This window comes from Myxocyprinus asiaticus, chromosome 41, assembly GCF_019703515.2.
Source record: "Myxocyprinus asiaticus isolate MX2 ecotype Aquarium Trade chromosome 41, UBuf_Myxa_2, whole genome shotgun sequence".
NCBI classification, from domain to species: Eukaryota; Metazoa; Chordata; class Actinopteri; order Cypriniformes; family Catostomidae; genus Myxocyprinus; species Myxocyprinus asiaticus.
Window position 1 is genome coordinate 3,298,664 of NC_059384.1, and position 14,476 is coordinate 3,313,139.

A 14,476-nucleotide genomic window follows, 5' to 3' on the forward strand; every position below is an offset into this window, starting at 1 on the left:
ACACTCTCTGTGTAAATGTAAACATGATCGCATTTCAAACACAAACTTAAATGCGAGTTATACCATTTTACCACACTACTACAGTGTGTCTGAACGCATCTACCCAGCACCCTCTCCAATCTGCGACTGTCTACGCTCGCAACCTGGGAGACGTATTTATAGAAATGGTTGCGGCAGCAATTAAACCGCTCCCCAGAGTCCAAATGACCCCTATTTCTCCAGCATGCATGTGCTTTTCCTACAGCAAAAGAAGAATCAGATGCTGCCCATGAGAATATACATTTGAAGGTTCATCGTTGCTGCCGGGCATTGCTGAATATCTGTCAGAAACATGGAGTGGTTTATTGTAGTTTACCATGTTTTGCCTCTCTAATGTCTTCAGCATGTAAACTCTAAAGGGCAGTAGTGCGTTTTGCAGTGATAAAGTGATCTGAAGTCATTTTCAGTGAATGCTGGCGATTTTAAGGCGACCTGAGTGATGGAGACCATTAGCAATGCAACAAAGTTGAGCAGACTTATAAAGAAGAATAAAGCAGCTTTTTATCTAAGATTGATGCAAAGAGTGTCTTAATTTCATGTGAGTGTGCATCATTTTAAACATATTGGACCCATGTTATATAAGGTGTCTTTAAGTACAATGTTCTTAAGCATTTGCTACAATGTACTTATTATGTACATACGTGTTGTTGCATTGTACTTGCATTTTAAGTACCTGCATTTAATTACATCTGTAATTATACTTAACCCTAACTCTACCTATACCTCAACCTCAGTAGGAGATAATGTGAATCTTGTGAGAATTTTGCAGAACAACATGTAGTTACACAATGAGTACATTGTGTTGTATTTATTTTAATGTTAGAACATTGTCCTTAAAGACACCTAATATAAAGTGGGACCACATATTTTTCCCAAAATACCGTTCTGCTATTACTATTTCTGTTTAAAGGTTTAGCAAAAAATGTATGTATGACAGATGCTAACAGGATAAGATTTTATTATGATTGTGAGGTCACGGCATGAATCTTTAAAATATCTAATGAACATTATTTCATTAAAGTATCAAATTGGATGCTGTTTTTGATTTTGACTTATTCCAGATAAATAAAATCTAGGTCCCACATTGACTTTTGACTATATAAACATAAATTATTTGTGGCCGCTAAACAATTAGTACCATATAAAGCTGAAAACTATTCATTAATATCAATGGATACAAATGTAACAGTAGCCAGCTGGTAGGTAGCTGTGCAGTGTGTAAACCTCACTCCCCTGGCCTTGTTAGCACGCCCGCCTCCCATGCCGGAGACCCCGGTTCGAATCCCGCTCGGAACGGGTCAAGGAGGACCGGTTACACAGTGTATTAAATATAAAGAAATTGAGTGGATTTTTATTATTATTATTTATTGTGTTATGAAAAATTGCTGACCTCCAGCGATTTAATCATTGTCTGCATGAACGTCCCTTTAAATCTGTGTATCATGTTTGTGTGTGCATCTAATGTAGAGATCCTGCTACGAATCGCCTGTCACGTTGTCTTACGCAGTTCTTGTGTGTTTGTTGTAGAACTCAGTAAACTTTGTCGATGACAGTTTTCCTCCTGGACCGCGTTCGGTCGGGTTTCCTGAGAACGACAGTGTCCAGCAGCGAATCAAAAAGTGGCTCCGCCCTCACGAGATTAACTGCAATAATTTTAAGGATCGCGGTGTGAAATGGTCCGTGTTTAGGACGCCCCGCCCCTCGGACATACTGCAAGGCCTTCTTGGAAATTGCTGGTAAGAGAATTGCGTCTGGCCGAGTTCAGAATGGTATACTATAGTATTACCATATCTAGATACAGCTGAAATAGTTCAGAATAGTACTGCATACTGCACACTATATACTGTGTCCTGCATACAGTGTAAAAACAAAATGTATGTAAAACAGTATGCATTATGTTTATGTAGTGATAAACATTTCAAAGGGTAGTATGCTATATTGTCACATGACGTCATTACATTACATGTTTAATTTAGAGGCAGCCAGTTATCATATTAGCAGTTTTTCAGAGGAAGTGATGAAGGATTTAAATCTTCATTGTGTTGTCTCTCTTATCTGATGTGTTTCACAGGTTCTTAAGCGCTCTTGCAGTCTTAGCGGAGCGGCCTGAATTGGTTGAGCGTGTGATGATCACCAGAACTATATGTGCAGAGGGAGCGTATCAGGTGCGGCTGTGTAAGGACGGGACGTGGATTACGGTACTGGTGGATGACATGCTGCCCTGCGATGAATATGGATTTCTGCTGTTCTCACAGGTTTGTCGATGCGTTTTTGTGTGTGAAATATGTGAAACAGGAAATAAAAGTTCATGATGTACTATTACAAAACACGGTACGGATGAAAGCAATTATTTTAGTGTTTTGTTAATATTCACGATATCCTTGATATGAAGCAAAATTGTGCCATAATTGTATTGTGCTTTTTTTGCCCATGAAGTTTAACCCTCCTATGGTCTTCGGTCATTTTTGACCGGAGTCACTTTTGCTGATTTAATAAAAATGGTTTCCATTATCTACAGTACAGGACTTTGTAACTTATTCCTCCATGTGCCATCTGAACATGCAGAAAAATGTGGGCATGATTTGATAACTCTAACTGGGCGACACCTTTTATCTTCGTGGTCAAAATTGACTGACCATTGAAAATGAATGGGAAAGACTATAACACAGAGCATTTTTTTTTTTATTTGAATTTGTCAAATAAAACCAATTAATCAGCCACAATGCTAAACACACACACTCAGAAATGAGGGGGTGAGACAATAGCACATCCACAATGCAGAACACCTTTTCCACTGTGTGAAAGTTTACACTTAGATGCAGGTGTATCACCTTACAGACAAAACACTGCATCTTTCTGTTATGGAAACAGACATTTTCCCACAGCTCTAGATAATAATTGTGGCCTCATCGAGCCTTGCTCACAGTTCATTCTGTAGCAGCACCATGTCAAAACGCTTTACTGTTCAGGAGACTCTACCGCTATTAAATAAACTGGCTATTATTGTCACAACATGATTTTCAAGATAACCAGATAACAGCAATTTGCCTCCAGTAAATGTTACATTCTCATATTTTCTTCGTGTTTCAACTTGTAGATGTGTAGGTTTTTACTGTACTAAAGTATCATAAATTTGCTAAAAATGAGAAATGTACATGTAAATAAGATCAAAATAGCATAAAATCCCAAAAGAAGTGCATAAATGTATTCTTATTACTTCAGCGATGAAGAAATGGTATCATTATTATCATCACACTCAAAAAAGTTACAACTTTGCTCTTTCCGGAGGGCTAATTTATAGGAGGGTTAAAGGTAGTGTTATTAGCCTAGATCAGGGGTTTTCAAAGTCTTGGACAGAAAGCATTTTGTGCATATATATATACAGTATATATACACTCATCAGCCACTTTATTAGATACACCTGTACACCTGCTTATTCATGTGATTATCTAATCAGCCAATCGTGTGGCAGCAGTGCATATAATCATGCAGATACGGGTCAGGAGCTTCAGTTAATGTTCACATCAACCATCAGAATGGGGAAAATGTGAAAAACAAGGAAGTTTGTAGCTTTTTTGTTTATACTTTAGTTTCACTTCTTGCATTAAACATTTTGAATTGGCTTTTTGGTCTATATGATGTTTTATTTTTTTATATGTTGTTTATATATAATATGTCATTGACATATAATATATATATTTTAGTTATAATCCTGTTTGCTTTTTTTTTTTACCCACTGAATGGCTTGTAGGTTTCATTATTTCCGTCTTTCTCTTTGTTTGTATCTTTTTCATTGGTTGTCTTTTGCTCTGTCAGGCCCAACGGAGGCAGTTGTGGGTGGCGCTGATAGAAAAGGCTCTTGCGAAGCTGCACGGGTCGTATTTTGCTTTGCAGGCGGGTCGTGCCATCGAGGGTTTGGCCACGCTCACCGGCGCCCCCTGTGAAAGTCTGATGCTGCAGGTGAGCTCGACCAATCCACGAGAAGAACCGATCGACACGGATCTCATATGGGCCAAGATGCTCAGCTCCAAAGAGGCCGGGTAAGACGAACACTCAGGACTTGGATGTGCTCTTTTCAAAAACATTTAAAGCCACATCAGGAAATTACAAGGCACCTTTCTTGATGAGGAAATACTTTATTGAAAAGACACTTTACAGCAGGGTTGGGAATGGAGAACTGGTTCTTATTCAGAACGAATGATTCTTATGAGCATTTTCTTTATAGTGAATCAAAAACACTTCAGTCAGAGAAGTTACTGAATTAATCTTACCGGCTCTCTGATTTGTTATATCTGCTCTGTTGAAATCTCAGACGATCTCATCATTTGGCAACAGACTGCTGAGCGCAGTAAATGCAATAAAAATTCAAAATGAATTTTTGAATTATAACCCTTATATTATTGTGCATTATATTATTATTATAAAAATAATGCAATACAAATATTCCTTTTATTTCTTCTTTTAAATGCTCTTTTTTTTTTTTTTTTTTAATTAGGCTAGATTTAACAGACACCCTTGTCAAATATTTTTTAATACTTATGTTGTTTGTTGTTGTTCATTTTGAATGTTCATATGATACTTATATAATTGATCCTTATGAATATTAATTATATTTGGTTTGTGATTCTTGTGTTCTATGTGTCTCAGTTTTCTGATGGGGGCGTCCTGTGGGGGCGGGAACATGAAGGTGGATGACGCGGTTTATGAATCTCTGGGGCTCCGCCCACGACACGCCTACTCGATACTGGACGTCCGAGATGTTCAGGGCTACAGGTGAGACACACATTTACAACACACATGCTTAATAAAAACTGTGTTAATGACACGGTGATAGTTACACTCGCTAGAATCAAGGAATTACATTTTAAACATTTATAACAGTTTGCTCATGCATATTTACTATTGAGTCATTTATACTTAATAAAGTTAGTATGCACTCATTTATAGAGTGACCGAACATTAAACCATGACTTCTGCTCAGCGACAGTCTGTGTTAGTAAAGCGGTCATAAGATAAACTCTAAAATATATTTCATAAAGGTGTTTGGTTGTGTGTTTCAGACTGCTGCGTTTGAGGAACCCGTGGGGTCGGTTCTCCTGGAATGGTTCATGGTCGGACGAGTGGACTGATTGGCCGCAGCACCTGCGTCATGAACTGATGGCTCACGGCAGCAGTGAGGGCGTGTTCTGGATGGAATATGGAGATTTCATTAAGTAAGACTTTAATTGATTCATCTGTTGTCCTGTTTTATTTGAGCCATAATCTAAAATGATCTAATTAGACTTATTTCTTTAAATTGATTTAATTATTGGTTGATAAATGTAAGTGTTGTAGTTGCCACTAGCAAAATCCAGAACACAGACACATAAAAATTATAACTATAATTTATTATTATATATATATATATATCTTTATTATTGTTTTATTTATTATTTATTATATTATGCATTATATTTTATTTGTATTAAAAGTTAAATAATGGAGATTAAAAACATTTACTATATAATTTATTATTATATATATCTTTATTATTGTTTTATTTATTATTTATTATATTATGCATTATATTTGTATTAAAAGTTAAATAATGAAGATTAAAAACATTTACTATATAATTTATTATTATATATATCTTTATTATTGTTTTATTTATTATGTCTTAAATTATGTTTTACATTTTGTTTTTATTATAACTTAAATAATGGAGATTTATTTTATTATTATATATAACTTTATTATTGTTTTATTATTTCTTATATTATGTATTATATTTTGCTTTTATTAAAAAATAATGTAGATTAAAAACATGTGTATTATCTATTATTATATATAACTTTATTATTGTTTTATTTGTTCTTAAATTCTGTTTTAAATTTTGTTTTTATTAAAAATAAAATATTGGAGATTAAAACTTATATATAATTTATTATTATATATAATTATATTATTGTTTTTATTTATTATGTTTTATATTATGTATTATCTTTTATTTTTATGAACATTTACATTATTATTACCTTAATTATCTTAATAAAATGTCTTTTTTATTTAAATTGCATTTATTATAATTTTTTTAATTGTTTAAATATATATATATATATATATATATATATATATATATATATATATGTGTGTTTAAATTTAATGAAGACTTATTTTTAACAATATAACAATAATTTTTAACAATAAAATGGGTAGATGACATGAAATACTTTTGGGAAATTAACAAACATTCCGTGTGACGTCATAATATACTCCATCTATTTACTATTACTAAACGTATGAACTATTATGTTTTAAACAGTATAATTTCTCTGCATGCAGCTTTTATTTATTAAGCTTATATTTATCGAGAGATTAAATGGAATTTTTGTACTGCAAAAAAAATAGAAAAAATAATCTCTGAACAATTTAAAATGAACTAGTAAGGGCAAAAAGGTGATTAAAATGGTGAAAATGTAAATTTAACCTAAAATGTTGATTAAACAAAACATCCATGGACATGTACTTTTAATCGAAATTCTCTCAAATATGAAAACCAACATTATCCATTGTCAAATTTGATAGATTTTGAAATTGACACTATCTGAATCAGGTATGTTTATCGACTGACGTTGGTAATATTAAAATGGACAAAGATCGGCCAGTTAATAAGCCTGGCTGATGTATTTGCTTATTTATTTATTTATTTATTTATAGTTGTGTATCTTTGTTTCTGTTTGTAGGTACTTTGACTCGGTGGATATCTGTAAGATTCATCCTGATTGGCAGGAAGTTCGTTTGCAGGGCTGTTTCCCCTGTCGGGCGGGTAAACCCGTCACAGTAACCGCCCTCACGGTCCTGGAGAGAACCGCGCTGGAGTTCGCCCTCTTCCAGGAGGGCAGCAGGTAACACAAACGAACAGTTAGTAACATTACATATGTGATGCCAAAGCTTGGCTGGGTTCAATATATAACGGTCCAAAATGAATAAAGAATTAGACATGAAATATTCATTTAAAAACAATATTAAAAAATGAATCTCTCTGTGTTTTCCAGGCGGTCAGATACGGCCGATAGTCACCTGTTGGATCTGTGTATAATGGTGTTCCGGGCATCGTTTGCTAACGGGAATAAACTGGTTCTGGGGCGTCTGTTGGCACACAGTAAACGCGCTGTGAAGAAGTTTGTAGGTTGTGATGTCATGCTGGAGCCGGGCGAGTATGCTGTTGTGTGCTGTGCCTTTAATCACTGGCAGATGGACCTCACAGGGGCTTCAACGCCAGGTACACAAACACACATACACACACATTCTTATATGGATGTTACTTCAACTTTAGGCACTGTGGACTTTTAGAAAGTAAAGTCTCTGTATTTTTCACACTCTCACTAGTTTATTTTATTTGTCTACTAACAACGTGCAACAGTGTATGTGCATGCATCACAGGAGATTTATGTCATTTTTTCTCACAGTGTGTCATTTCCAGCACATCTCAAATTCTGTATTGTGTTTAATAGAATTCTGTGCTGGAAATGACGCTGATAGAAATGTCATTTTTTACGTTTTTAAAATAAAATGTATGACTTTTTTGTCTTGCTAAGGCTAATTTCATAGTTAACATTTGATGTATCCTAAATACACACAATTAAACAATATTTTCACACTTTTTTGCTAAATTTGGAATAATTACAGCTTGATTGGAAATGACGGCCAATAAAAAATACTCCGCTCACAAGTGATATCTTTTTCACCTCGTATTTCATATCTCATGTTTCTAAGGTCATCTAAGGTGAACGGTTGTCTGTGTTTTGTCAGTGTCTAGTCCCACCAATGCTCGGAGACCCAATCAGGATTTCCCAGGATACATCTTGGCCATCTACAGCTCCAGACAGGTGATGGTGGAGCAGGTGGAGGCCACGTCCACAACACTCGCTGATGCCATCATCCTACTGACGGAAAACAAGGGAGAGAGACATGAGGTACATCACACATGTTCAAGTGTCTGACCTGATGCTTAAATCCATTTTGATAACAGTTTTCTATATGTATTCAGATAGACAAACAGTTTTTAAAAAGATTGTTGCATGCTTGCCGAAAATCAACATCTTTAAACTTTACGACACTACGCCAGCTGTTGTCGTCATGTTGAAGCGGCATATATTCAGCAATACTCGGATCTAAACAGCAATATTCAGAGATGTTTCTCCTTGTATTCCATATGGAGTCTTTCATTTTGAAGAGTCTCTAATTTGGAGTCCAGTTGGCTAGCTTTTTATTTATTATAATCTTTTTGTTTGTTTACTTGAGAAACATTGATTATTGGTCTGATACACAAAAGCATGAATGTATACTCATATTAACCCCAAGAGACCCAGCGGTGCAGAATTTTTTGTTGAAAGCCTATTCTAAGTCTAATTTTGATTAAATACGGATAAAAACTACTCATAACAATAGCTGACACTCTGAACTGTATCACAACAACAGTTTTGGTGGGAAAAGAGATTGCACATTAGCTTAACTATCACAGCTTGCTAAAGTCACATCAAAAAGATCACAGCTATATGACACAATTGTTAACACTTTTGAAACAAATTTACTAATAACCCTTTGGAATTAGCTGGTTTTCTGGATTAATTGCTCATAAAATGTGATGGACCATGCCTTGCAAAAAAGAGATCTCAGAAGACCTATGATCAAGAATTGTTGCTTTGCATAAAGCTGTTAAGGGTTACAAAGTTATCTCGAAGAGCTCAGGTATTCATCTGTCCACTGTTAGAAAACTGTCTCTAAATGGAGATGATTTAGTACTATAGGTACTCTCTCTAGAAGTGGCCGTCCAGCCAAGATGACTCAAAGGGCACACCACAGAATGCTCAATGAGGTAAAAAAGTACCCTAGAGTGACAGATAAAGACTTGTAGGAATCATTAGAACTGGTTAACATCTCTGTTCATGAGTCTTCTGTATGGAAAACATTAAACAGGTATGGTGTCCATGGAAGGACATCATGAAGGAAGCCGCTGCTTTACAGCAAAAACATTGCTGCGCACCTAAAGTTTGCCAAAGACCACCTTGACTCTTCACTGATGAAACTAAGGTTGAATTGTTTGGAAGAACACACAGCACTATGTGTGGCGTAAAAAGGGCGCCACATACCAACATGAAAACATCATCCCAACAGTGAAGTACAGTGAGGGAACACCATCATTTTGGGCTGCTTTGCAGCTTCGGGGCCTGGACCACTTGCCATCATCAAGAGAAAGATAAAAATCCCAAGTTTATCAAGATATCCTACAGGATAATGTCAGGGTGGCTGTGTGCCAGCTGAAGCTCAGTAGAAGCTGGTTGATGCAGCATGACAATGAACCTAAACATCGAAGTAAATCCACTACAGAATGATTTCAGAAAAGAAAATCCACCTCTAGTCAGAGCCCAGACCTTAACCCAATAGAGATGATGTGGAATGACCATTAGCAGCCTCGGGACAATATAAAACCAGTGAGGCTATTTGGATGTCTCTGGACATGTTAAATATATTATATTGTGCATTTAATACATATTATTTAAACTCTAAATGTCTTATGAATTCATATGAATACACTACCTAATGTTAACATATGCAACTTTTACTGTCTATATGTATTAGTATATGTAGAAATGAATGTTAACAGCTCTGTTAACATGCAAATCACCATAGTTATTAACAGCCAATGAAAACACATTTTCTGTTTTAAGCTTTTTCCAAAACAAAATAGGCCTATGCATAGAAAGTATCATTTTTATAACCAGTGGCTTCCTAAAAATACTTTAGGTGTACACTTTTCTATATCACTGCTATCAGTGTTTGGGCCTCTGAGGGTTATCTGCAGAAAACGAGAAACATTGATGGTTGTTTTGTTCATCTCTCTGACTCAGGGTCGGGAAGGCATGACATGTTATTACCTGACTCATGGGTGGGCGGGGCTTATCGTCGTCGTGGAGAACCGTCACCCAAAGTACTACCTCCATGTGTCATGTGACTGCACTGACAGCTTCAATGTGGTGTCGACCCGAGGCAGCCTGAAAACCATCGACAGCGTGCCGCCCTTGCACAGGTACTGTAAACAAACCACTTGCACTAAATCATGCTATTAAATTTCATACTGTGGTGTCAAAAGTCATCCATTTTTATATTATTTATTATAAATGAGACATATAAGCTACACCACAGATTCTAAGATAAATTGTGTTTCCTGTTGTTCACTGCAGGCAGGTTCTGGTGGTTTTGTCCCAGTTAGAAGGGAACGCTGGATTCTCCATCACACACAGACTGGCCCATCGGAAAGCTGGGCAGGCGTCTCTGGGCGACTGGACGTCCAGCAAGGCCACACACTCGCCCCAACTCACCCCAGACACTGACGGACTGCACAGACCACGGCCGCTTTGACACACGCTTACACACGCACACATAGACACACATGAAAACAGTCTCCATTCATTAAACGTACATTATAGACCCATACAGACCCATATTGATGAATACACATGCAGGCACTGAGAGGGTTTGAGTGGAACTACTGAGCCAATCACGCGACTGCTCGCTGAGCCAAGACCCGCCCACTGCAAACACACACGTGTGTCAGCATAAGGATCTGGAGCCATTCTTGGGCGTGTAGTGGATCTCTTGTACATCTCCTGTTGTACTGTGTTATTTTTTAGTTTCATTTATCAAGTTCCGTCTATTCAGTGATTAAGTAAGAAGGTGAATCTCATGAAAACATTTCACACCAAAATTTAAAAAAAAAGAAATTACTTTTTTCATAAAGAAAATGAAGCCTGTAAAAAAAGAAAAATTCTTAATCAGTATTTCTATTTTTTTTTTTTTTGTTGTTGTTGTTGGTTTACCAGTAAATAAATCTATCCTTAAAACAAGATAAAAAATATTTTTCAGATAATATATCTACAATTAAGTTTAATTTTTCCTCTAGTTTTAAGCAAAAATAATAATTAAAGAAATAATGTATATATATATATATATATATATATATGTGTGTATGTATATATATATGTATATATGTGTATATATATATATGTGTGTGTATATATATGTGTATATATGTGTATATATGTGTATATATATGTATATATGTGTATATATGTGTATATATATGTATGTATGTGTATATATGTGTATATATGTGTATATATGTGTATATATATATGTATATATATGTATATATGTGTATATATGTGTATATATGTGTATATATGTGTATATATATGTATATATGTGTATGTATGTGTATATATATGTATATATATGTATATATGTGTATATATGTGTATATATATATATATATATATATATATATATATATATATATATATAGATATATATGCTTAAAAGAGAACTATTTGGAAAAATAAACTTAATTCAAGATATATTCTCTGAAAAACAACTTGTATTTTAGGCATAAGAATTTAAAGAATATTTTTTTATACTCTTACTGGAAAACGACAAAAAAATAGTGATTAAGAAAATTATTTTTGCAGCGTAATTGTGATGAATATAACGTAACAATGCAAAACAAAAAATAATAAAAATCTTAAAGTCAGAGTTCAACCAAAAAATGAAAATTTTTGAAGAATATTTCAGCTCTGTAGGTCCATACATTGCAAGTCAACAGGGCCCAAAACTTTGAAGCTCCAAAAAGCATGTAAAGGCAGCATAAAAGTAATCCACAAGACTCTAGTGGTTTAATCCAAGTCTTCAGAATTAATCCAATTGATTTTGGGTGAGAACAGACCAAAATGTAAGTCATTTTCAATGTACATCTTGTCATTGCTGTCACTAGACACGATCATGACTTAAAGCACTTGACGCATGCACAAGCTTGAAATCATGATCGCCAAGGAGACTGCTGATGTCAAGATTTATAGTGAAAAATGTGTTACATTTTGGTTTGTTCTCAGCCAAAACCAATTAGATCTCTTCTGAAGACATGGATTAAACCACTGGAGTCTTATGGGTTACTTCTATGCTGCCTTTATTTGGTTTTTGGAGCTTTAGACCCTGTTGACTTGCATTTTATGGACCTACAGAGCTCTAAAAAAATCTTTGTGTTCTGCAGAAGAAAGAAAGTTACACACATCTGGGATTGCATGAGGGTGAGTAAATGACGAGAGAATTTTCATTTTTGGGTGAACTGTCCCTTTAAGCGTCCAGTGGTCCTAAAAAAAAAAAGTCTTTCATTGTCTTTATGTAAAATATAATTTCTTAATTTGATTTTGGGGAGGAATATGATCTAAATATGTACTTGACAGGTTTTGTGAGATTCTTCTGGGGTCAGATATTGTGTGTCATCATGGGAAATGTAATGTATTGAATGGTGATATTTGACTGTGGTGGAAGGCAAAGAAGTTTTATGTGTGTATGAACATTATCTGTGTAAACCATCTCTTTTATTTATTTATTTCGTGTTTTAGTAAAGCTGAACATTACTGAAAGAAGCACAAGATAAGCTGCTGAGAGAAAGAACAGATCAATCCATCGATTAGATGTACGCCACTGATTGATTATTTAATTTTGGCATCATAATGGTGTCATAGCTGTACCGACTGAATGTTGTCATCTGTGCTGGATCTGATTGGTCGGTTGCTCGGCCAGCAGGTTTGATAAATGTGTATTTGACTTTATTTGTGCACTGATCTTTAAGTCCAGCATTTCTTGTACTTGTTCAGTTCTTTTCCTCTGGACGTTGTGTTGGTCAGTGTCGCCCTCTGTTGTCTTGATCCAGATATGTGATTCTTTCTCTCTCTCTCTCTATCTCTCTCTCTCTCTTTCTTTTGTAAATTGTACAGTGCTATTCTCCTCTGCACAAACCAATCGAAATACCCGCTGAAATTACACACATCTCTGATGGACAGGAGTGTAATATGTAGAATATTTTATTGATTCTGGGATAGAAAATATATAAAATTTAAATATCTGTATGGTTCATTTGCAATCTCAGGTTCTGTTGGACCAAATAATGAATAAAGTTTTTGTTTTGTTTCATTTTTTAAAATGTACTGGCGTTGTTTGTTTTTAAAGGTGAAGCGTGTAATTTGTTTGATGTTAATATATTTTCCTCTATGCAGTCTTAAAGGTGCTGTAAGCTATTTTAGCCATTCTAGAATTTCCACAAGCTGAGCTGCTGAATTAGCCACGCCCCTTTTCCCTAAACTCTGCACTGCAAAAGATAACAAATGAGCTTTTTTAAGCCATCATGAGCAGAAATGGTTAAAAACAACAGCAGCAAAACAGCGCCCTCTACTGGCAACTGTTATGAGCAACATGACAAAAAAATGGCATTAAGCCTCAATAATTCGTAATTATTAAAGGGTATATATTTTTTTCCTAATTCTAAGTATTCTTAATGGTGATTCTCGCTACTATAATTTTTGATCCATTAAAAAATTAATTTTTACTGTATAATATTAATGTTAAAAATGTATGCAGTACAATGTTTTTTTTTTTTTTAAACAAGCAAACAGTTAAGGCAGTACAACAAATACCATGATGTATTAATATCTTGCAATTTAAATAAAATATATATATTTATTTATTTATTTTTTTTACCAGTAAATAAATATATCCTTAAAACAAGATGAAGCAAAAATATATAAATAAGAAGACTTCTTTTTCAGAGAATATATCTTCAATTAAGTTTATTTTTCTTACACCTTTAGCATTTTTTCCCCTCTAGTTTTAAGCAAAAATTACATGCCTCTCCATGAAAAAATCGCTTACAGCACCTTTAATATAAAGAGATTATTCGGAGATAACTCTTGAGCATCCCAACCACCGACACAGCAAAACAGAGCTGTTCACCTTAGTAGTCCAAAAACCCGTAAGAGAATTCGCTAGGGGTTCCCTCTGGATTTTCCTATGGGTTTTTTTTTTTTTTACTTACCAGTACAATAAGGTCTGTAGTAAACATTACTTTATGATACTTGGAAGTTTTGTTCTGCAACATAAATTACACATAGTCATACCTCAAATGTGAATTTTGAAGCCGTATTAAATTACATAATTTTTTTATTAAAACACGGCGGTTGTGGGGTTTAAATGTTGTGTGTGTGTGTGTGTGTGTGTGTATATATATATATATATATATATATATATATATATATATATATGTGTGTGTGTGTGTGTGTGTGTGTCTGTGTGTGTGTGTTTCTTGTTATTATAAGATTTAATAAAAAATGTTAATTACAAAAAAAAAAAAAAACTATGAAGTTGAGATAACACAGATGGATGGCTTCAACGGAAGCATATACCATCGACGAACAACACTGTAGCTCACGGTAGGTCTGTCTTTAAAGTTTTATAAGTTATCATTGAAAATCAATTAGTCTAAATGGGATAAATGAGTGGGAATTTTACTTTCGGAAAAAGACTGTTGCACTCTATTGATTCAAACAATGGTGTGAGTTTG

General features: G+C 34.7%; 1 protein-coding gene across 3 annotated transcripts in view; it reads left to right on the forward strand.

The window, feature by feature from the left end:
* Window positions 1-10,913, forward strand: part of LOC127432142 (calpain-15-like) — a 37,771-nt gene extending 26,858 nt beyond the window's left edge. For all 3 annotated transcript variants that reach the window (XM_051682983.1, XM_051682982.1, XM_051682984.1), the window contains exons 3-12: window positions 1,567-1,775; window positions 2,111-2,294; window positions 3,856-4,079; window positions 4,687-4,812; window positions 5,100-5,252; window positions 6,765-6,926; window positions 7,077-7,303; window positions 7,834-7,997; window positions 9,933-10,111; window positions 10,266-10,913. In XM_051682983.1, coding sequence (XP_051538943.1) covers window positions 1,567-1,775; window positions 2,111-2,294; window positions 3,856-4,079; window positions 4,687-4,812; window positions 5,100-5,252; window positions 6,765-6,926; window positions 7,077-7,303; window positions 7,834-7,997; window positions 9,933-10,111; window positions 10,266-10,443 — 1,806 coding nt within the window. In that variant the 3' untranslated portion in view covers window positions 10,444-10,913. The remainder of the gene's footprint in view (window positions 1-1,566; window positions 1,776-2,110; window positions 2,295-3,855; window positions 4,080-4,686; window positions 4,813-5,099; window positions 5,253-6,764; window positions 6,927-7,076; window positions 7,304-7,833; window positions 7,998-9,932; window positions 10,112-10,265) is intronic.
* The last annotated feature ends 3,563 nt before the right edge of the window (window positions 10,914-14,476 follow it).